Here is a 21,668-nt window from a genome sequence, read left to right on the forward strand (position 1 = left end):
GGAGCACCTGGAGGAAATCCACACAGACACGGGAAGAATGTACAAACTCCACACAGGCAGTCACCCGAGGCTGGAATCAAACCGGGTCCCTAGCACTGTGAGGCAGCAATGCTAACCACTGAGCTACCATGCCACCCATTGTGCCATGTATGATGATTTGCGATGTTCCCTGTAAGATCAGCTTTAAGAATTGTAGATCCAGCAACCAGTTAATGTCTGAAAGCCCAGCAAATATCAATTACATTTCTCCATCACAAAACCTGACAACGAAGTGGGAGCCCTCCTATCCCTAAGGCAGTCAGTCACAGGATATACAGCCCAGAAAGCAGGCCATTTGGCCCAACCACTCCATGCCAGTGTTAATGCTGCAGTCTGCCTCCTCCCATCTTCTCTCCATTCCCATTATAACGCTCTATACCCTCCTCCATCATCAGTCCGATGACCATTTGAACTCACACTCTAGACTGACACTGATCTGCAGTACCAAAGGAGTAAGTTATTACAACTAAACTCCCTTCAATAAACACCAGAGATTACATTGTTGGTTAGACAGAGTCCAGGCATATGCTTTTCCTGTCAGCATTTATTCCAACTCACACACCAGCAACTCCATAATCACCAATTACTTGATCCCTCACTCAATCAGATATGTTTAATGAATCTGCTCAGGTATGCTGTTACACACCAATGGAACAGGTCAGACTTGAACCCAAGCATCCTGGTTCAGAGATAGGAACACTACCACTGTGGCACAAGAGCCTGTCACACTACCTTAAATTTCACTTGAACCTATTTTTCTAATCAACCTAGTCAGAGATGTTCCACGTCTGGAACAGGGAGGATTGAAACTGGGCGTCTTGGTCCAGGGCAGGGGCACAACCACTGCATCACACTCACTCCCTTACTCTCAAATGACCTATAACCACCAGCCATTGCCCCGTTCCACTTGGCCTCAGTGTAGTGAATGTAACAAGGTCAGCCAGGTGGACCTCATAGAACATGAGTTCCCTGATTGGGGCTGTTAACCTGATCCAATCAAGGAGCCCTGGCTGACAGGAGTATCAAGGGTTCTGCTCACTCTGACAGCTGGCTCAGAGCTAGCTGGGTCAGTGTCATGTATTACCTATGTGTACATAGAGGGGGACTTGCTGAAGAGATACCAGTCTTCACAGAGATTTTCACCTTCCACGCCCTCCCCCTTCACAGACTGAGTGGTGAGAAGCAACCAAGAGAACTTGGGGGAGATTTGTCTCTGCTTTTGAAAACAAATTGCCATGAAGGAAGGGAGGGGTGGTCTGCACGTGCATTGGAGCTGATGTCATTGTGCGAGGTGAGACACCAGCAGTGCATGCGTTGACAATAGTTTGGCGATTGGAGTAACCAGCATCAGACACTTTCCTGATAGAACAAACTCCAGCATCTTTTACAGTCTCAAGATGACCGAGAGAACTTCACGGTTACAGTACATTCACTCAATTTAGTCAATTTCAGCCAATTCACCTACAGCAAGATCCCAACAAACAGAATAGAGTCATAAGAGTCATACAGCACGGAAACAGACCCTTCACTACAGCATGTCCATGCTGACCATGTTTACAAACTAAACTAGTCCCACTTGCCTGTGTTTGGCCTTTAGCCCTCTAAACATGTCCCATGTTGGATCCATGTACCTGTCCAAATGTCTTTTTCAAGGTGTAACCGTACCTGCATCTACCAGTTCCTTTGACAATTAATTTCATGTACGCATCACCCTCTATGTAAAAAGGTTTCCCCTCAGGTCCCATTTCAAATTTTACCCCTCTCGCCTGAAACACTCTGTAGTTTTGGACTCCCCCACCCCCAAGGGAAAAGACCTTGGCCTATCTATGCCCCCTTATGATTTTATAAATCTCTACGAGGTCACCCCTCAGCCTCCAATGCTCCATGGAAAATAGACCACAGCTATCCAGCATCTCCCTATAGCTGCAACCATCCAGTCCTGGTAACACGCTGTTAAATCTTTTCTGATTCGTTTGGCCAATTAAATTGTTTATTCAGGGTGAATATTGCTGTGCAGTAGTAAATGATGATTGCCATTGGAATTCAGTTATGTTTGTGTGTGTGTCTGTGTGTGTATGTGTGTGTGTGTTTGTGTGTGTGTGTCTATGTCTATGTCTCTGTGTGTGTTTGTGTGTGTGTGTGTGTGTCGTGATTTATCATGCAGTATTTTGAGAGTGTAAAAATAAAAGAGAGAAAAATATTACCAGTTGGCATTGAGCCAGATAGCAAGAGGATGAAACCATTAGAAGGTCACTCCGTTAGTGAGGGCAGAAGCCATTCCATGTTCTAATTCATCAAACTAACTAAATAGGTAACCCACGGCAACAGGATCCCTGGGAAGTGCCTGTGTCTTAATGGATTAATGCTTCTGGCATATTGATGTACATTAATCCCTCTGTTAATGAAAGTACATTAATCCCTTTCAGGCTGGAGAGGGAGCTTGAATTACTTGAAAATGGCGAAATTGTCATCTCGAAAGAAAACAGCATTGAGGAGAAGCTGAAAGCTGAGGAGAAGGTGTGTACCGAGGGGGAGGATTCGATAATGGAGGAGGGAATGGGGCAATGTCTGTTGTGGGTATGACCTCCATCTGAGTGATCAGTGCATTGGAAATGTAGCAATTTTTCTCTCTTCTTAAAAACACTGGTTAGATTGGAGCCGCCAAGCTCAGGAATTGGTGACGCAACCCCATGTCGAATAGGCTTGAGCTTGGGATTCCTGCCGACCCTCCCTGCCTTTGTATAAAGAGGAGCAAGCAAGAGGAAGTCCTAACCCAATGGAAACTGACTCTTCCCATAAGAAGGGGGAGGGGTTAGGTGGGAAGTGGTGAGCCATGGTTGTTAGGCAATGGGGATGATCCTGAGGCAGTGAAGAGTTCACTGTGTCTTGAAGTGGCAATTCTTAGAAAGTTTTTACATTTCTAAAGCACTGCAAGTCACCGTACTGCTTGCAAACACACAATGTATGCTCCAATGCTTTTCCCCAAACAAGTGCAATTTAATGGCGCCAGGAGATTCCCAATGGGAATGACCTGTGGAAAATTAGGAAGACCCTCTGAGAGATGCCAAGCTTGGGGCATTGATGGCAGGTGCCTACCTGCAGGAACCTATATGCCAGCAAACAACGATTAAAGCACTTCACATCATGACAATTGAAGGGTTCAAATGTTATTCCTTTCCAAACAAAGTTTTGACGACAGACACAATGGCATCACTACAACAGGCAGATACCTGAAGCAATTGGCGATGTTTCCTCAGGGTTCGGCAGGAGAGATTTACCAACCCCTCCCTCCACCCGCCAACCCCATTCACATTTAGACTCTCCGGACAGGAAGGAGGAAGGGGAGTTCTCTCACCCCCCAGTGACAGTGTGTCAGGTTGTTACAGTTTTCATTGCAGTGATGCGGTTTGGTGGCCAGGAGGTCCTGACTGGGCCTTAGTGCCCCAGACTGGAGGGAACAGAGGGTGGGAGGGTGGGGTTATTAAATTATGAAATGTCACCAGACTTTCAACTCAGTTCCAACAATCCAAATCCTCCAGTGAAATCAGGCTGACCCAAGCATGACAACTCCATCTAACTTCATTCCCAGTCCAGGCACAGACAGGTCCACACTGTGAGCAGTGTACACCAAGTGACTGAACACTCCTGCCCACCCTCCTGAGCCTTGCCTCTGGGTGTTGAGCCTCCTATACAGCCCACTGGCCAGAAATATTCTCCTCAATAAACCAAACACAGAACCTGTCAACGATGGTGCAGCCTGTTATATAGGCCTGACAAAGAGCTCGCCAAACATTGCCGAGGATCTCCCGTCACATCCCTGACCAAACATGGCACTCTGACAGTCTTGGAAAACAGCTCAGCGATTCCCTGTGCATGCTGGCTGAGAATACAGCACTGCACTCTCTCTGGGCATTAGACAATTTTATAATACACCCCTTTCACACAGGGACCTTTGAAACTGTGGCACGGTGGCTCAGTGGTTAGCACTACTGCCTCATAGTGCCAGGACCAAGGTTCAATTCCAGCCTTCGGCGACTGTCTGTATGGAGTTTGCACACTCTCCCTGTGTCAGCGTGGGTTTCCTCCGGGTGCTCCAGTTTCTTCCCACAGTCCAAAGCTGTGCAGGTTAGGTGAATTGGCCATGCTTAATTGTCCATAGTGTTCAGGGATGTGTAGGTTAGGTGCATTAGTCAGGGGCAAATGTAGAGTAATAGGGGAATGGGTCTGGATGGGATATCCTTCAGAGGGTTGTTGTGGATTTGTTGGGTCTGTTTCCATGCTGTAGGGATTCTATGATTCAATGAATCAAGTTGTGGGAAGGGATGGTTTTGAAGAGGCCATTCAGTGCTTCAAGGTATACTGTCATTCAGTTGTGTCCTGGCTGATCTTTATCTCCACCTCCATTCACTGCTTTGATTCTATGCTGTTCCTGAACAGTTTTTCATTTTTCACTGACCTTTCTGTGAGCAATGCTTCCCAATTTCACCCATCACTCCATCAAAATGCTGAAGTATTTCAGTTAGATCACTTTGTCACCCTCAACACTCAGGGCAGTACAAACCATGTCAATGCAACCCTCAGAATTTGTGGTGGTCCATATCAGATCATGGCTTGACTTTGGTCCTAATTTCCTGACAGGGTGGCTGCAATACTGACCTCACAAATGGTATAATGGGATGGCACTGAGAGGGGAAGTCCTCCTCACAGTCTTAAGAACCGTCACTACCCTCTTCTGCCTCTTTTGGCTCCTTACACTCACACCCCCTGCCTATGTGCACCTGTGTCTCCAGCTTTGGCTCTGACTCATATTGGGTCACTGAAAGGTTAATGCCCAGATTAATGTTCCACATCTCTGAGAGATGGTCCAGTGAGAGAACAGTGCCATTTGATAAATAAATATAACTTCAAATGTCCATTAACATCCGTCTCGTTATTCCCCTCACAGGTTTCTCCAAACAAAGGCAGTGGTGAGTAGTTTTATTCATGACAATTTGAAACAGTTGATGCTAATCGTGCAGAGTGTGGAACGTGTTTATAGGACTTCACATTTACTCTGTGCAGACTTCATTCATAATAAAGATCCAAAGCACTTCCATATAGACTTTGGAGAAAATATAGTGGAATTTGATATTCCTCATTAGAATCCAGTTACAACAAAGAGACCTGAGAAGGACCATTCATATTCCCATTAGAGCAGCAACAGGATCCCAGGCCCTCATTATATATTTGCTGAACAACCTGAGAGCATGGTCTTTCTTTCAGGTTAAACACACCACCTCATTGGGGTTGTTTGCACCTGCTTTTGGCGGTTGATGTTTGGCTCAGGGAGATTGAGTATCTGTTACAGTGACCCTCCGTCAGCTGGAATAGATGAGAATGCCAAAAAGCTTGTAAACAGCAGTCAATTATCATCACACTCTCTCGCAGCGCACAGAAACTGTAAGGTGCAATCATCTTCAAATTTTTGTAAAGAAGTGTATACAGAGGGTTAATGGAGCCGCAGTTAAACTCTCACCCCGGCTTGAAGCTTATTCCCATGAGTAAGCAGATATTAATCATGTTAACTCAGTAACTCCAGGCAGAGATGGGTGTAAGTTGATTAATTAGATAAAATTGGATTTGCAATTTCTCTCTTGATTTTCACTTCCAACGGAGTCTCTAGTGGTGCAGTGGCAGTGACCCTACCCCTGGACCGGGATGCCCAGCTCCAAGTCCAACATGCTCCAGAGGAGTGTAATGATATCCCTGGTCAGATTAATTCAAAAATGTCTCTCATTTCCTAACTAAACAGAACTTCCATAGTGACAGTCTGGGAAGCACTGGTCTGTTATGAAGTGTATTGTTGACCAGAAAGCCAAAGGTCATCTAATTAGTGTCCGTCTCCCACATCAAATTACTAATACCCTTGATGCCTGTAGAGAGAGGTGGGCACCTTAGGGGGCTGGAGTATATTATTTTCCCCTCCAACTCAGTCTTTGTTTAGTCCCTGCCCTCCCACTGCAGTGGGCAGTGGTTGTGAATTATTAATGTGAAAACGTTACTGTGCATGTGAATGTATTGGTAAAGGCCCAGCGACTTATCATTGTGGTCCCAGGAATTCCAGTTTTGAGGACTGGAGAAGATGGGGCTGTTGACCGTGGAGAGAAGAGGTTGATAGGAGGTCTGTTCAATGGTTTCAGAATCAGGACCGAGCTGGATAGAGTAGAAAGGGAGAAACTGTAAAAGGAACAAGAATAAGAGGGTATAAAATGAAAGGGATGTGGAAATGAAGCAAGGCTGAAGCAAGGATATACTTTCTCACTCAGTGAGTAGTTAGTGTGTGGAATGCATTGCCTGGAAATGTGATTCAATTGAGGCATTTGAGAGGACGGTTATTTGGATAGAAATGGGATACAGGGATAGGGGAATCGGCGGGAGATTGGCACAAAGGATGGAACTGGTGCAGGTCTGATGGACCGAAAGGCCTCCTTCTGTGTGAATGTTTAGTTGTTTTCAGTTAGCAGTTTTATGATGGGCTTAAAAGCTGGATTGGCATCATTGACATGATACAGGTCAGCAAAAGGATCCTTTGCAGAATGGGCTAGGGTTAGATGGTAGAATGTCCAGGTTCACCTGCCATGGAGTCATAGAGATGTGCAGCACAGAAACAGACCCTTCGGTCCAATTCGTCCATGCCGACCAGATATCCCAACCTAATCTAGTCCCATTTGCCAGCACTTGGCTCATATCCCTCCAACCCCTTCCTATTCATATACCCATCCAGATGTCTTTTAAATGTTGTAATTGTACCAGCCTCCACCACTTCCTCTGGCAGTTCACTGCATACACACACCACCCTCTGCGTGAAAAAGTTGCCCCTTTGATCCATTTTATCTCTTTCCCCTCTCACCTTAAACCTATGCCCTCTAGTTCTGGACTCGTCCACTCCAGGGAAAAGACATTGTCTATTTACCCTATCCATGCCCTTCATGATTTTATAAACCTCTATAAGGTCATCCCTCAGCTTCTGACACTCCAGGGAAAACAGCCTATTTAGTCTATCCCTGTAGCTCAAATTTGAGCTAGAGCTGCCAAATGCACAGGAGGCTGGGGGAGCTGTTTCCATGGCACCTCCAGGATGTTGAGGCTGTATTTTGAAGATCAGGAATCACCCACTTCATATACCTATGAAGCTCGGCTCCGCTCCGAGAATCCGGGATCATCCATGAGGGGAGCCGAGTATTGGGAGAATGAGAGGGAGAAATCATGAATATAAACAAGCAACACTTAGAGCACGCACACTACAGACAATGGAGGTCAAAGGTGAGAATAGATGCAGCAATTGAGAGGGAATCAGAGAGGGAGTCTCAGGGAGCGAGGCTAATGGGGGAGTCAGAATTACACAGGCTGATGGTAATGGCTGGAGGACTGGGTTAGACTTGTGGAGGCAGTTGTGAATGAGACTCAATGTTTTGGATTCGATGTGTTGGGGACAGGAAGAGGTGATATAGATTAAAGTCAGAAATACTGGAAATGGTCACGAGGCCAGAGAGGAGAGAGAAATGGAGTGAACATTTTAAGCTAACTGTCTTTTAGAGCCGAGAGTGTGGTGCTGGAAAAGCACAGGAAATTAGGCAGTGTCCGAGGAGCAGAAGAAACGACTTTTCGGGCAAATGCCTTTCATCAGGAATGAGGCTTGTGGGCCAAGTGGGCAGAGTGATAAATGGGAAGGGGGTGGGCTGGGGTAGGGTAGCTGAGAGCACAATAGGTGGATGGAGGTGGGAGTAAAAGTGGTAGGTCAGAGGGAAGGGTGGAGTGAATAGGTGGGGAGGAGGATGGGCAGGTAAGGTGGATGAGGAAGGTGGTGAAATCCACCTTATCCCAGTTCCAACCTTCCAGCTCAGCACCATCCTCATGACCTGTCCTACCTGTCCATCTTCCTTCCCACCTATCCGTTCCACCTTTACCCCCCACCTCCATCTATTTATCGCACTCTCAGTTACCTTTCCCCTGGCCTCACCTCGCTCCCATTTATCGCTCCACCCCTAAGGCTCCCAACCTCATTCCTGATGAAGAGCCTTTGCCCGAAACGTCAGTTCTCCTGCTCCTCGGATGCTGCCTGACCTGCTGTGCTTTTACAGCACCACACTCTCGACTCTAATCTCCAGTGTCTGCAGTCCTCACCTTCGCCTAACTGTCTTTTATCAGAGTATCTGAGAGCTTGGGCAGTAGAAACAGGCCTAGAGGTTAAAGCTGAGCAACACTCTCAGTCAGCAGAGTTTTTGTTGAGTTTAAGTTTGAGATGGTCTCCCTAAGGTGTGACTCCGTGATAATGTGACGCTACGCAGTGCCAGTGTCTTTGCAAAATGTGTAATTATACCCTGTGTGCCTGTGTCTGGTCTAGACTATCTGGTGCCAAGGTAGGTTGATACCCAACAATGAACCAACAAGCTGGCTCGATGCACCTGCTGCCCCAGATGAGATCACCACTGCGATCACAACACCAAACTCAACCTCATATCACACCATTCCTGGGGGACAAGCAGAGTTTTCATAGTGCTTTCACTCAATCTCCATCTCTCTGGGGTTAACCCTTCCTTTAGTAAACCAGGTAATCACAACATAAGGTATGCTTTATATCCAATGATGGCTTCACATGTACTCCTCTCTCACTCACTTAATCAGTCTCATTCTGTCTCTGACTTGCTGTCTTCAGTAATTCTCCCCTATTTTCTCTATCTCCATCAAATCTGTGTCTGTCCATGTCTCTCTTCACTAATGCTCTCTCGTTTTCTCTGTCACTCACCCTCTCCATCTATTTCCCACAATCCTGTCTCTCTCTGTCTTTCTTCACTAATTCTCTCTTGCTGTCTCTCTCCTTCTCTCTCTCTTTCTCTATATCTGCATTAATATCACTGTTATCCTTTGGAACGCCGCTCCATTATCAGGTGGTTGATGTAGGAGCAGCGCTCCGAAAGCTAGTGCTTCCAATTAAACCTGTTGGACTATAACCTGGTGTTGTGTGATTTTTAACTTTGTACACCCCAGTCCAACACTGGCATCTCCAAACCATGACTGTCATCCTTGTCTGTCTCAGCCTAATTCTCTCCATTTTTCCCTCTCTAGTTCTCTGTATCTTTCCAACGATCTCTCTCTCTCTCTCTGCTCATCTCCCTTCTCTAATCTCTTTAATTAGCAGATAGTGATGAACACTACATCATACTTAATTCAATTATGGAGGCACCACTCACACAGGGAACAAATAAGAGCTGGGAACACTGTAATCCCCATGTGTCTGGGTTCCCACTCGGAGTGCAGAACTAATAATCCCAGACCTCATCCAACAGCTTCATGTTTCCTGCTCTGTAGGCTAACCTGATTGAAATAAGCTGGATTGCATGAAATAAACAGGTTAGAAGCTCCATTCAAATAGCAAGTGCAGAGAGATAAGGTAGCAATTCACCAGTAACACTAGTAAATGAAGATACTGGTTATGCTGGAACACTGTTCTGAGGTGGGCAAGGCAGTTTGCATCATTCCCAAGTTTTATAAGTTTTGATTAAGTCATAGGCACATGATCAACAAGCTCTAACAGTGCTCACAGTCATTCCTGAGCATCTTCAAACAAATCACGAAGGAAATCATGAGGGGCATAGATAAGGTGAATACGAAAGGTGAGGAGTTCAACAGTAGGGGGCATATTTTTAAGGTGAGAGGACAACGATTTAAAAAGAACACAGACTGGTTCATGTGTGGAACAAGCTTCCAGAGGAAGTGGTGGATACAGGTACATTTAAAAGACATTTGAATAAGTTCATGAATGGAAAAGGTTTGGAGAGATGTGAGCCAAATAAGGGCAAGTGGGACTCATTTAGTTTGGAAGTATGGTCAGCATGGACCGGTTGAACCAGTTTCCATGCTCTATGAGTCTATGAAATGAAATATGGGAGTCATATAACTCATAACCTGCAGTTAAAACTCAAAATAAAATTGAATGCAACCTGATGGACTATCGCCTACTCAGAGTCCTTGTATACTCTGCAGACTTTATCATGTATAAACCGGACAATCTCACTGAGGATTAATGTGCACAATAGGTCCTTTTTGCAGTCTTCAAACATATCACAACCTCTGTTCCTATCAAACTTCAGCAAAGTGTAAAGTTCCCTTGTGATAGGAAACTTTATTTACCAATAGCATGTTTTTTTAAGGTGACCTCAGATTGCAACCTTTGAACCTGGCAGGTTGGTAGAATGAATGCCACGAGTTCAGCTTTAACAAGTTGAGAGTTTGAGATAACCCATAGATGGCTCTGTCACACCAGGCAACCACCCAGTCCTGTCGGCTTGTCTAATTCCACCTTACTCTTACAGAGTCGGCAAAGCATCACAGCAGCCCATTGGCCAACAAACCTGAAGGAAGCACGGAGAAGCTGAAAGCTGGTAAGAACATCTAGTAACCAGTAACCAGTGACTAGTAACCAGCTGCACCCTATTGACCAGCTCTGGGGTGTCTATCTTAACATGAAACCAGGGTGACCAACCCTGATAAAGCAAATTAAAAGGGTACGCTGATTGTGGACCAAAAGAGAAGGGGTGATGGTGACTAATTGAGCGTGAGCCGATGGGGATGGAGGATGTTTAATGCAATCAAGACTTCTACAAGGTATCTTGAGGAGTTATTAGTTCTTCATGCTGCTGGCTGGCACACAGACATGCAGCCCCAGGCCCCTGCATACTGTCCAAGAAACACAAGACAGGAATAGGGAAAGGAACAGGCTCAATAACAGGGAAAAAAAATTGAAGAACTTGAAAAACAGGTGTAGGAGCAGGGAAAATCTTAAGGAATACAGAAAGAACAGGTTAAGGAACAGGGGAAACAAGGAAAACCTTAAGGAACTGGGGCAACAGTTTAAGGAACAATTAAAGTGCACTTGTTCATCTTGTGTAACTCACTCAACAACATTTGAATGCCTGATTCGCAAAATAAAACTGTGTCAGTCTTTGAAATCTCACCAGGCTGGGATTATTGAATGTACACTGACTGCAACAATGGCTCAATTCCAGGATCAGGAGCCTACGATGCAGAAATATTTACAGAATATCCCCTGGAAAATGAGGGTAAAACATTTCCCAGGCCTCCCTAGCAGCACCCTAAATCCTGCAATAGGTGCATTACAATGGTGTCATCCTCTTCTAGACCCTGTCTCACCACCACCCCCCGCCCCAAGTCAATTTGAGAAGCACCAACCAAGCAGGCATTGGGCCCACCCATAGCGGGACCCTTCAGCAGGACCCAATCAAACAACGTGAGACCAGTCCCTTCAGTGCTGCTGGGGGCACAATGGGTCAAAAGGTCACTGGATTCATGCCATTTCACCATCTCCATCAGATTAGGTCTTCAACTGTCTCACAACAAAATACCTGAAGGAAACTATTGATAGAAAAGGGGCAGAGGAGAGAGAACATTGTGGATCAGACCAGGATTAAATACAATAGTACACTGACTGAAGGTCAGAAAGTATAGGGAACAGACTGAGGCACCAGTGTAGCTCTTGCCCCACATTCAGACACCCGCCACACCCCAACACACACACACACACACACACACACACACGCTCACACACACACACACACACACGCTCACACACACGCTCACACACACACACACACACACACACACATTCATGCACACACACACACGCTCACACACACATATATATTCACACACGCACACATATATACATATATATTCGCACATATATATACATATATTCAGTCACATATACATATATATTCACACACATGCACACATATAGACATATATATTCACACATATACACATATATATTCACACGCACACATACATACATATATATTCACACACATACACATATATATTTACACACATTCAATGGACTGAGGAGTGGCAGATGGAGCTTAATTTGTCGAAATGCGAGGTATTGCATTTTGGTAAAACAAACAAGAGCAGGACTTATACAATTAATGGTAGGGCCCTGGGTAGTTTTGTACAACAGAGAGACTCAAGCATTCAGGAATAATTCTTTGAAATTTGCATCATAGGTAGACAGGGTGGTTAAGAAAGAGTTTAACACGATTGCCACCATTGCTCAAACCATTGAGTATAAGAGTTGGGATAGGTACATGCCACAGGTCAAGAGTTATCAATGGGACAAGGGCCATTACAATGGGATTAGGCAAGAATTAGGATGTATAGAATGGGGTAGCAAAATGCAGGGGATGCAGACGTTCGAAGCTGGTTTAAGGAACAGATATTGCATGTCCTTGATAGGTATGTCCCTGTCAGGCAGGGAGGAAGTGATAAGGTAAGGGAACCGTGGTTTAATCAGAAATTACATCTCTTGTTAAGCGGAAGAAGGAGGTTTATGTGTTGATGAAGCAAAATGGTTCAGATGAGGTGATGGAGAGTTACAGATCAGTTGGGAAGGATTTAAAGAGAGAGTTAAGAAGAGCAAAGAGAAGACATTAGTCTTTAGCAAATAGAATAAAGGAGAACCCGAAAGCTTTCTGTAGGTATGTAAGGACTACAAGGATGACTAGGATAGGAATAGGAAGTGGGAGGTTAAGTGTGGACCCTGTAGAGATCGGAGAGGTGCTAAATGAACATTTTTTATCAGTGTTCACTCAGGAAAAAGAGAATATTACAGAGGAGAAGAATGAAGTACGAGATATTAGACTAGAAAGGATCAATTCGCAAAGGAGTGAAAGCAGACAAGTCCCCTGGGCCGGATGGGATTTATCCGAGGATTCTCTGGGAAGCTAGGGAGGGTTTTGGATTAGTGGTGCTGGAAGAGCACAGCAGTTCAGGCAGCATCCGAGGAGCAGCAAAATTGACGTTTCAGGCAAAAGCCCTTCATCAGGAATTCCTGATGAAGGGCTTTTGCCTGAAACGTTGATTTTGCTACTCCTCGGATGCTGCCTGAACTGCTGTGCTCTTCCAGCACCACTAATCCAAAATCTGGTTTCCAGCATCTGCAGTCATTGTTTTTACCTAGAAGCTAGGGAGGAGACAGCAGAGCCTTTGGCTTTGATATTTGAGTCATCATTGTCTATGGGTTTAGTACCTGAGGACTGGAGGATTGAAAATGTTGTGCCCTTGTTCAAGAAGGGCAGCAGAGATGACCCAGGTAATTATAGAGCAGTGAGCCTTACTTCTGGTGTAGGAAAGGTTTTGGAAAAGATTATAAGAGATAAGATTTATAATCATCTAGCAAGCAAAAATTTGATTTCAGATTGTCAACATGGTTTTGTCAAGGGCAGATCGTGCCTCACAAACCTCATTGAGTTTTTTGAGAAGGTGACCAAGCATGTAGATGAGGGTAGGGCAGTTGGCGTGGTATACATGGACTTCAGTAAAGCTTTTCATAAGGTTCCACACGGTAGGCTGATGAAGAAAATGCAGAGGCATGGAATTGAGGGTGATTTAGCAGTTTGGATTAGAAACTGGCTTTTTGAAAGGAGGCGGCGAGTGGTGGTTGATGGAAAATATTCAGCCTGGAGTCCAGTTGTTAGTGTGGTGTCACAAGGATATGTTTTGGGACCACTGCTGTTTGTCATTTTTTAAATGACTTAGCTGCAGGCATATATGGATTCGTAAATTTGCTGACATCACTAAAGTCGGTGGAGTAGTGGACAGTTTGGAATAATGTTACAGGTTGCAGGGGACTTGGATAAACTGCAGAATTGGGCTGAGATGGGGCAAATGGAGTTCAATGCAGCTACATGTGAGGTGGTGCATTTTGGGAAGAATAACAGGAAGGCAGACTACTGGATCAATGGAAAGATTCTTGGTCGTCTGGATGTGCAGAGGGACCTTGGAGTGCATGTACATAGATCCCTGAAAGTTGCCACCCAGGTGGATAGTGCTGTTAAGAAGGCATATGATGTGTTAGGTTTCATTCATAGAGGGATCGGGTTCTGGAGCCGCAATGTCATGCTGCAACTATACAAAATGCTGAAAGGATGTGGAAGCATTGGAAAAGGTGCAGAGGAGATTGACCAGGTTGTTGCCTGGTCTGGAGGGAAGGTCTCATGAGGAAAGGCTGAGAAACTTAGGTCTGTTCTCATTGGAAAGAAGAAGGCTAAGGGGGGATTTGATAGAGACATACAAGAGGATTAGATAGGGTAGACAGTGAAAGACTTTTTCCTAGGATGATGATGTCAGCGTGTACGAGGGGGCATAACTACAAATTGAGGGGTGATAGATTTAAGACAGATGTCAGAGGCAGGTTCTTTACTCAGAGAATGGTAAGGGTGTGGAATGCCCTACCTGCCAATGTAGTCAACTCAGCCACATTAGGGAGATTTAAATAGTCCTTAGATAAGCACATGGATGATTTTGGGATTGCGTAGGGGGCGCGAACTGAGAATAGTTCACAGGTCGGAGCAACATCAAGGGCCGAAGGGCCTGTTCTGTGCTGTATTGTTCTATGTTCTATGTTGAGTTTGTACAGGATGTTGGTGAGACCTTTTCTGGGATACTGTGTACAGTTCTGGTTGCCCTGCTATGGGAAGGATATTATTAAACTGGAAAGGTTTATCAGAATGCTGCTGGGACTGGATTTGAGTTATAAAAATGGGTTGGGTAGACTTAGATATTTTTCACTGGAGCACAGGTGGTTGAGGGGCAACCTGATAGTGGTTTATAAAATCATAAGGGGCATACATAAGGTGAATAGCAAAGGTCATTTCCCTAGGGTGAGGAAGTTCAAAACTAGGAGGTGTATTTTTAAGGTTATTTTATACAGAGAATGGTTTGTATGTGGAATGAACTCCCAGAGAAAGTGGTGGATGCAGGTACAGTTAGAATATTTAATAGATCTTTGGAAAAGTTCACAAATAGGAAAGGTTAAGAGAGATATGGGCCAAATGCAGGCAAGTGAGACTAGTTTACTTTGGCAACATGGTTGGTGGGTCTAGTTGGACCAAAGGGTCAGTTTCCATGTATGACTCTATGACTGTATGACACAAATACATGTACACACATATATATATTCTCACACACACATAGATTCATGTACACATATTCACACACATACACTTATTCACACACAGACACATATTCACATGCTTAAACACATGCTTGCACATATAACCATGTTCATATGAACATAGAACACAGAACATAAAGCACAGTACAGGCCCTTTGTCCACGATGTTGTGCCGAGGACTTAACTTAGTCTAAGATCAATCTAACCTACACACCCCTCAATTTACTGCCGCCCATGTGCTTGTCCAGCAGTCGCTTAAATGTCCCTAATGTTTCTGGCAGTGTATTCCACACACCCACCACTCTCTGTGTAAAGAACCTACCTCTGACATCTCTCCTACACCTTCCTCCAATCGCCTTAAAACTATGACCCCTCATGACAACCATTGCTGTCCTGGGGAAAAGTCTCTGGCTATCTAATCTATCTATGCCTCTCATTACCTTGTACACCTCTACCGAGTCACCTCTCTTCCTTCTTCTCTCCAGTGTGACAAGCCCAAGATCACTCAACCTCTCTTCATAAGACATGTCCTCCAATCCAGGCAGCAGCATCCTGGTAAATCTCCTCTGCACCCTCTCTAAAGCATCTACGTCCTTCCTATAATGAGGCACCAGAACTGGACACAATATTCCAAGTGTGGTCTAACCAGGGTTTTATAGAGTTGCAGCAAAACCTCGCATCTCTTAAACTCAATCACCATCTGCCTTCTTAACAACCCTATCAACTTGGGTGGCTACTTTGAATGATCTATGTACTTGGACCCCAAGATCCCACTGTTCCTCCACACTGCCAAGAATCCTATCTTGATGCTTCCCAGAATTTCCAGTACATCTACTTCCTGTTCAAGCCTATTAACCTGGTCCACGGTGTGTTCACTATCAACAAGGTCCCTCTCTCTAGTGAATACTGAAGCAAAAAACTGATTTAGGGGCTCCCCTACCTCTTCAGACTCCAGGCACAGGTTCCCTCCACTGTCCTTGATCAGCCCTACTTCTCTCTCTGATTATTCTCTTATTCCTCACGTAAGTGTAGAATGGTTTGAGTTTTCCCTAATCCTTTCCGAAGGCTTTCAATGGCCCCTTCCAGCTCTCCTCAGTGCAGTTTTGAGTTCTTTCCTAGCCACCCTGTAACCCTCTAAAGCTGTGCCAGAACCTTGCTTCCTCAACCTTAAGTAAGTTTCCTTCTTCCGCTTGATGAGAAGCTCCTCTTCTCACCATCCAAGCCTCCTTCACCACAGCAGTATAATTTCCCTTCCCCCAATTAAATGCCTTCCCATGCCGTCTGTTCCTATCCCTCTCCATGGCTATGGTAAAGGTGAGGCAGTTGTGGTCACTGTCACCGAAATGCTCTCCCACTGAGAGATCTGACACCTGGCCTGGCTTGTTGCCTCACACCAAATTCAATATGGCCTCTCCCCTAGTCGGCCTATCTACAAATTGAGTCAAGAATCCTTCCTGGACACACCGGACAAAATTGGCTCCATCCAGACCATCTGCATTGACGAGGTTCCAATCAATATTGGGTGAGTTGAAGCTACCCATAACAACAACAACTCTGTTACAGCGGCACCTTTCCAAGATCTGCTGTCCAATCTGTTCTTCCATCTCTCTGCTGCTACTGGGGGGTATATAGATAACACCCAATAAAGTGATTGCTCCTTTCCTGTTACTGACGTCCACTCATACTGGCTCAGTAGACAAATCCTCCTCAACAGCCTCCTTTTCTGCAGCTGTGATGCACTCTCTCACAATGCTCCTCTCTCTCCTCTTTTGCTCCCCTCCCAGTTCTTTTCACAAGATCTAAACCCCGGAACATCCAGCAACCATTCCTACCCCTGTGAAATCCACATCTCCGTTATGACCACAACATCGTAGTTCCAAGTGCTAATCCATGCTCTAAGTTCATCACTCTTATTCCTGACACACCTTGCATTGAAACAGACAGACTTTAACCCATCCCTTTGCTCTAACAACTGTGTATCCTTTCTCACAAACTCTCTGCATTCTATTTCTGCCCATTCAACAACTAGCTTCTCTTCTGATCTGACCTGTACCTCTGGTTCCCATCCCCCTGCCAAACTCGTTTTAACCCTCCTGAAGTGCTTTAGCAAATCTGCCCAGAATGTTGGTGCCCCTCCAGTTTAAGTGCAACCCGTCTTTCATGTACAGTTCCCACCTTCCCCAGAAGGTACCCCAATGATCGACATATCTGAAGCCCTCCGTCCTATACCAGCGCTGTAGCCACGTGTTTAGCTGCACTCGCTCCCTGTTCCTCGCCTCACTAGTACATGGCACCAGTAGCAATCCTGAGATTACTACTCTACTCATCCTTCCAACCTAACTCTTTGAAATCACTTTTTGGAACTTCATTCCTTTTCCTAGCTATGTCATTGGTGCCAATGTGTACCCCAACTCTAGCTGCTCATCCTCCCCGCCAGAATCTTGTAGATTCAATCAGAGACATCCCGGACCCTGGCACCTGGGAGGCAGTATACCTTCCGAGAGTCCCATTATATGTGCTCACACGTGTACTCCCGCAACAGACGTTCACGCCAATGCTGACATGCACCCCTATACCCAGAAACCCCCAGCCAAGCACACACTCAAAGAAACATGCAAACATATATCACTCCACCCAGCCAGTGACTCCCACTCATAAACAATTACAAAATCTACTGACGAGGTTTGGGTTTCCAGTAACATTATCAGGTGAAAATGCATCTTTCATATGCCAGAGAGACTGTACTTAAACGTTGGTATGAAATTCCTGGTGGAACAGCACTGTGGATGCCCTACACCCTCAGAACTGCAACCATTCTAGAAGGCAGCTCCTCACTACCTCCTTCAAGGCATTGGAGATGGACTATAAATGCTGGCCCAGACATTGCTACCCACATCCCATGAAATGATAAACACAAAGACATTCAGACAGCTCAGTCAAAGGCCAGGGCCAATGTAACTTCATTGTTGTGGTTCTGTTCGCCGAGCTGGGAATTTGTGTTGCAGACGTTTCGTCCCCTGTCTAGGTGACATCCTCAGTGTTTGGGAACCTCCTGTGAAGCACTTCTGTGATCTTTCCTCCGGCATTTATAGTGATTTGAATCTGCCGCTTCCGGTTGTCAGTTCCAGCTGTCCACTGCAGTGGTCGGTATATTGGGTCCAGTCGATGTGCTTATTGATTGGATCTGTGGATGAGTGCCATGCCTTTAGGAATTCCCTGGCTGTTCTCTGTTTGGCTTGTCCTATAATAGTAATGTTGTTCCAGTCGAACCCATGTTGCTTGTCATCTGAATGTGTGGCTACTAAGGATAGCTGGTCGTGTCGTTTCGTGGCTAGTTGGTGTTCATAGAACTACAAATGCCGGAGGAAAGATCACAGAAGCGCTTCACAGGAGGCTCCCAAGCACTGAGGATGTCACCTAGACAGGGGACGAAACGTCTGCAACACAAATTCCCAGCTCGGCGAACAGAACCACAACAACAAGCACCCGAGCTACAAATCTTCTCACAAACTTTGAATGTAACTTCAGTTTTATTTTGTAGTGCGTGGGCCCTTTGAATGTTATTATGTGAGTCTCTGTGTGGTCTTGTAAGAATTGTCAGCTCACTACATAGTCTTGCAGTGTCACACTGACCCCTGTTAGTTCAAGTCTTGACGACATTTGGGACATCCTGCCTGTTCAGAGCAGAGTCTTCACCCTGTCCAGAGGGTCAAAGGTCAGAGAGTCTTTACCCTGTCCAGAAGGTCAGGAGAGTTGTCACCATATCCACCGGTCACAGTCAGTGGGCAGAGATTATAACCAACGGCAGGAAGTTACACTCCCTGGTACTTATGAATAGTACTTGTTAAAATGAAACCTGTTGATTTCCTATTTGTTGTAACAGGGTGTGAGGGTAAACAAGCAGGGAGCAGCCTGGTGGCTGAAGGGGGACAATAGGTGTGGGATATTAGCTGGGGGATATTTGCTGGGGATATGAGATCGGGGTATTCATGCCTGAGCTCCGACATATTCCATCTCAGTAAATGTCTTGTATCACTCTGCAGTACGTTTGAGTGTTTGCTATAAAGGAGATACCCTCGAGATGACCCTGGCTCTGAAAGCCCCTGGGACAACAGGATATTTCAGATTTTGTAGCCCAATCTGTTTGCAGAGCAACCAGTCCACCCAGCCCAGGCCAGCCCAGGCCAGTCAACCCAGCCCAGGCCAGCCCAGCCCAGGCCAGGCCAGCTCTGACCTGCCCAGAACCAGCCCTGCCCAGACCAGCCCTACCCCGACCAGACCAGACCAGACCAGCCCTACCCCGACCAGACCAGCCCTGCCCAGACCAGCCCTACCCAGACCAGACCAGACCAGACCAGCTCTGCCCAGACCAGACCAGACCAGGCCAGCTCTGACCTGCTCAGACCAGCCCTGCCCAGACCAGCCCTACCCCAACCAGACCAGACCAGACCAGCTCTGCCCAGACCAGACCAGCCCTACCCCGACCAGACCAGACCAGTTCTGCCCAGACCAGACCAGCCCTGCCCAGACCAGCCCTACCCCGACCAGACCAGACCAGACCAGCCCTACCCCGACCAGACCAGCCCTGCCCAGACCAGCCCTACCCAGACCAGACCAGACCAGACCAGCTCTGCCCAGACCAGACCAGACCAGGCCAGCTCTGACCTGCCCAGACCAGCCCTGCCCAGACCAGCCCTACCCCAACCAGACCAGACCAGACCAGCTCTGCCCAGACCAGACCAGCCCTACCCCGACCAGACCAGACCAGACCAGACCAGCTCTGCCCAGACCAGACCAGCCCTGCCCAGACCAGCTCAAACCAGACCAGACCAGTCCTGCCCAGCCCAGCCCAGTCCAGCCTAGTCCTGTGGTATTTGGCCAGTATCAAGCTGCGGGACTGCTGCTCTCGATGTGGTCTCCTCTACATTGGGGAGACTGGATGCAAACTTGCAGAATGTTTCAAAGAACATCTCTAGGACACACGTACCAAACAACCCCACCACTCCACACTTCAACTCCCCCTCTCACTCTGCCAAGGACATGCAAGCCTTTGGCCACTTCCACCACCAAATCCAAGCCTATCCCACCTATCCGCTCCACCCTCTGCTCCAACCTATTACCATCACCCCCCACCTCCATCTACCTATCACATTCCCAAACCCCAGCCCCCTCCTATTTATCTCTCAGCCCCTTTGGGCACCCATCCTTCCACTCCACCCCATTCCCCCAATCCCTCCAAGATTCCTAATGAAGTGCTTACGCCCAAAACGTCTTCTCTCCTGGTCCTCGGACACTGCCTGACCTGTTCCAGCAACACACTCTCCACTCTTATCTCCAGCATCTACAGTCGTCACTTTCTATGGATTAGTGGTAATGTCTGCCACCTGCTGGAGCTGTGCTCGTACTGCTGGATGGCTAAACTGCTTGCAAGCTGCAGTGACATATTCCAGGATCAACAGGGAGAGAACTGAGAGAGCTACAGGGACTGAGAGAGTTACAGGGACTGAGAGAGTTATAGGGAGTAAGGGATCAACAGGGACTGAGGGATCGATAGGAAGTGAGGAGGTCGGGGAAGGATGTATTCTCCGTGGCAACGGAGGATAAGTTAAATGTTTAAAAATTGCAAATGTCATCACATGTTCCTGTGCAGCGTCTCTCTGCAGTAGCTAATTTTGATCATATCCTTAATCAGTGACTGCAGAAAACTATCTCCAATCATATATCAAAGATAAACAACAATCAGGAGGAAGAAGATATCCCTCTGTGAAGTATTGCTCAGAGTTGTGATTGGTTCAGTGTATTATGTTTCCTCTGTGCAGCAATAATTACAAGCACCATTCTGTTGAGGTAATTCAAGTTACATGACAGAGCCTCAAAATGAAAATACTGACAGCTGATCTTGTACACACCACAAGACCACATGATATTAGCCATTCGGCCCATTTGATCATTGCTGAGATTTTTCTCAATCCCATTCCCCTGCCTTCTCACATAACTCTTGATACCCTTACTCATCAAGAACATGTCCATCTGTCTTGCATACATTCAATGACTTGGTCTCCACAGCTCTCTGCGGCAATGAGTTCCACAGATTCACCACCTTCTGACTGAAGAATTTCCTCTTCATCTCAGTTCGAGAGTTGTCCTTCACTCTAAGGCTGTGCCCTCGGTTTCTAGTCTCAGAGCTCCTTAAGATAAAGGAACAATTTTACAGAATAGAGAAACAAACATAAAATCCCTTGGATACCTCCCCTACTGCTCTTCAAGTAACAAAATAACTCACAAAACTTCCATAGACTATGCCTTCCAAGTTCCCATCTTCTGTCAACCAGGAGGATAAGGGCAGAAAATCGCCAAGCCCCCTGTCCCCTCAGTCACCATCTTGACTTGGAGCGACATCGCTCTTCCTTCTCTGTCACTGAGCAGTGAGGACAAGTCGACCATTCAGCCCTTTGAACCTATTCCACCCTCCAAGAAGAATATAACTGATCTGACTGTAACCTCAAATCCTCATTCCTAACTTCTCCTACCCCACCCCCACCCCATTCTGAACAAGGATCTGTCTAACTCTGCCTTAAGAAAGATTCACCAATTCTGCTTCCAGTGTCTGGTCAAGGAG

At 46.2% G+C, this 21,668-nt stretch overlaps 1 protein-coding gene across 3 annotated transcripts in view; it reads left to right on the forward strand.

The window, feature by feature from the left end:
* The window catches only part of palm1a (paralemmin 1a), a 292,230-nt gene that overhangs the window by 258,599 nt on the left and 11,963 nt on the right, over positions 1-21,668 (forward strand). For all 3 annotated transcript variants that reach the window (XM_072593634.1, XM_072593635.1, XM_072593633.1), the window contains exons 5-7: positions 2,466-2,556; positions 4,985-5,006; positions 10,392-10,460. In XM_072593634.1, coding sequence (XP_072449735.1) covers positions 2,466-2,556; positions 4,985-5,006; positions 10,392-10,460 — 182 coding nt within the window. The remainder of the gene's footprint in view (positions 1-2,465; positions 2,557-4,984; positions 5,007-10,391; positions 10,461-21,668) is intronic.

This window comes from Chiloscyllium punctatum, chromosome 24 (genome assembly GCF_047496795.1).
Source record: "Chiloscyllium punctatum isolate Juve2018m chromosome 24, sChiPun1.3, whole genome shotgun sequence".
In the NCBI taxonomy this organism is placed as follows: Eukaryota; Metazoa; Chordata; class Chondrichthyes; order Orectolobiformes; family Hemiscylliidae; genus Chiloscyllium; species Chiloscyllium punctatum.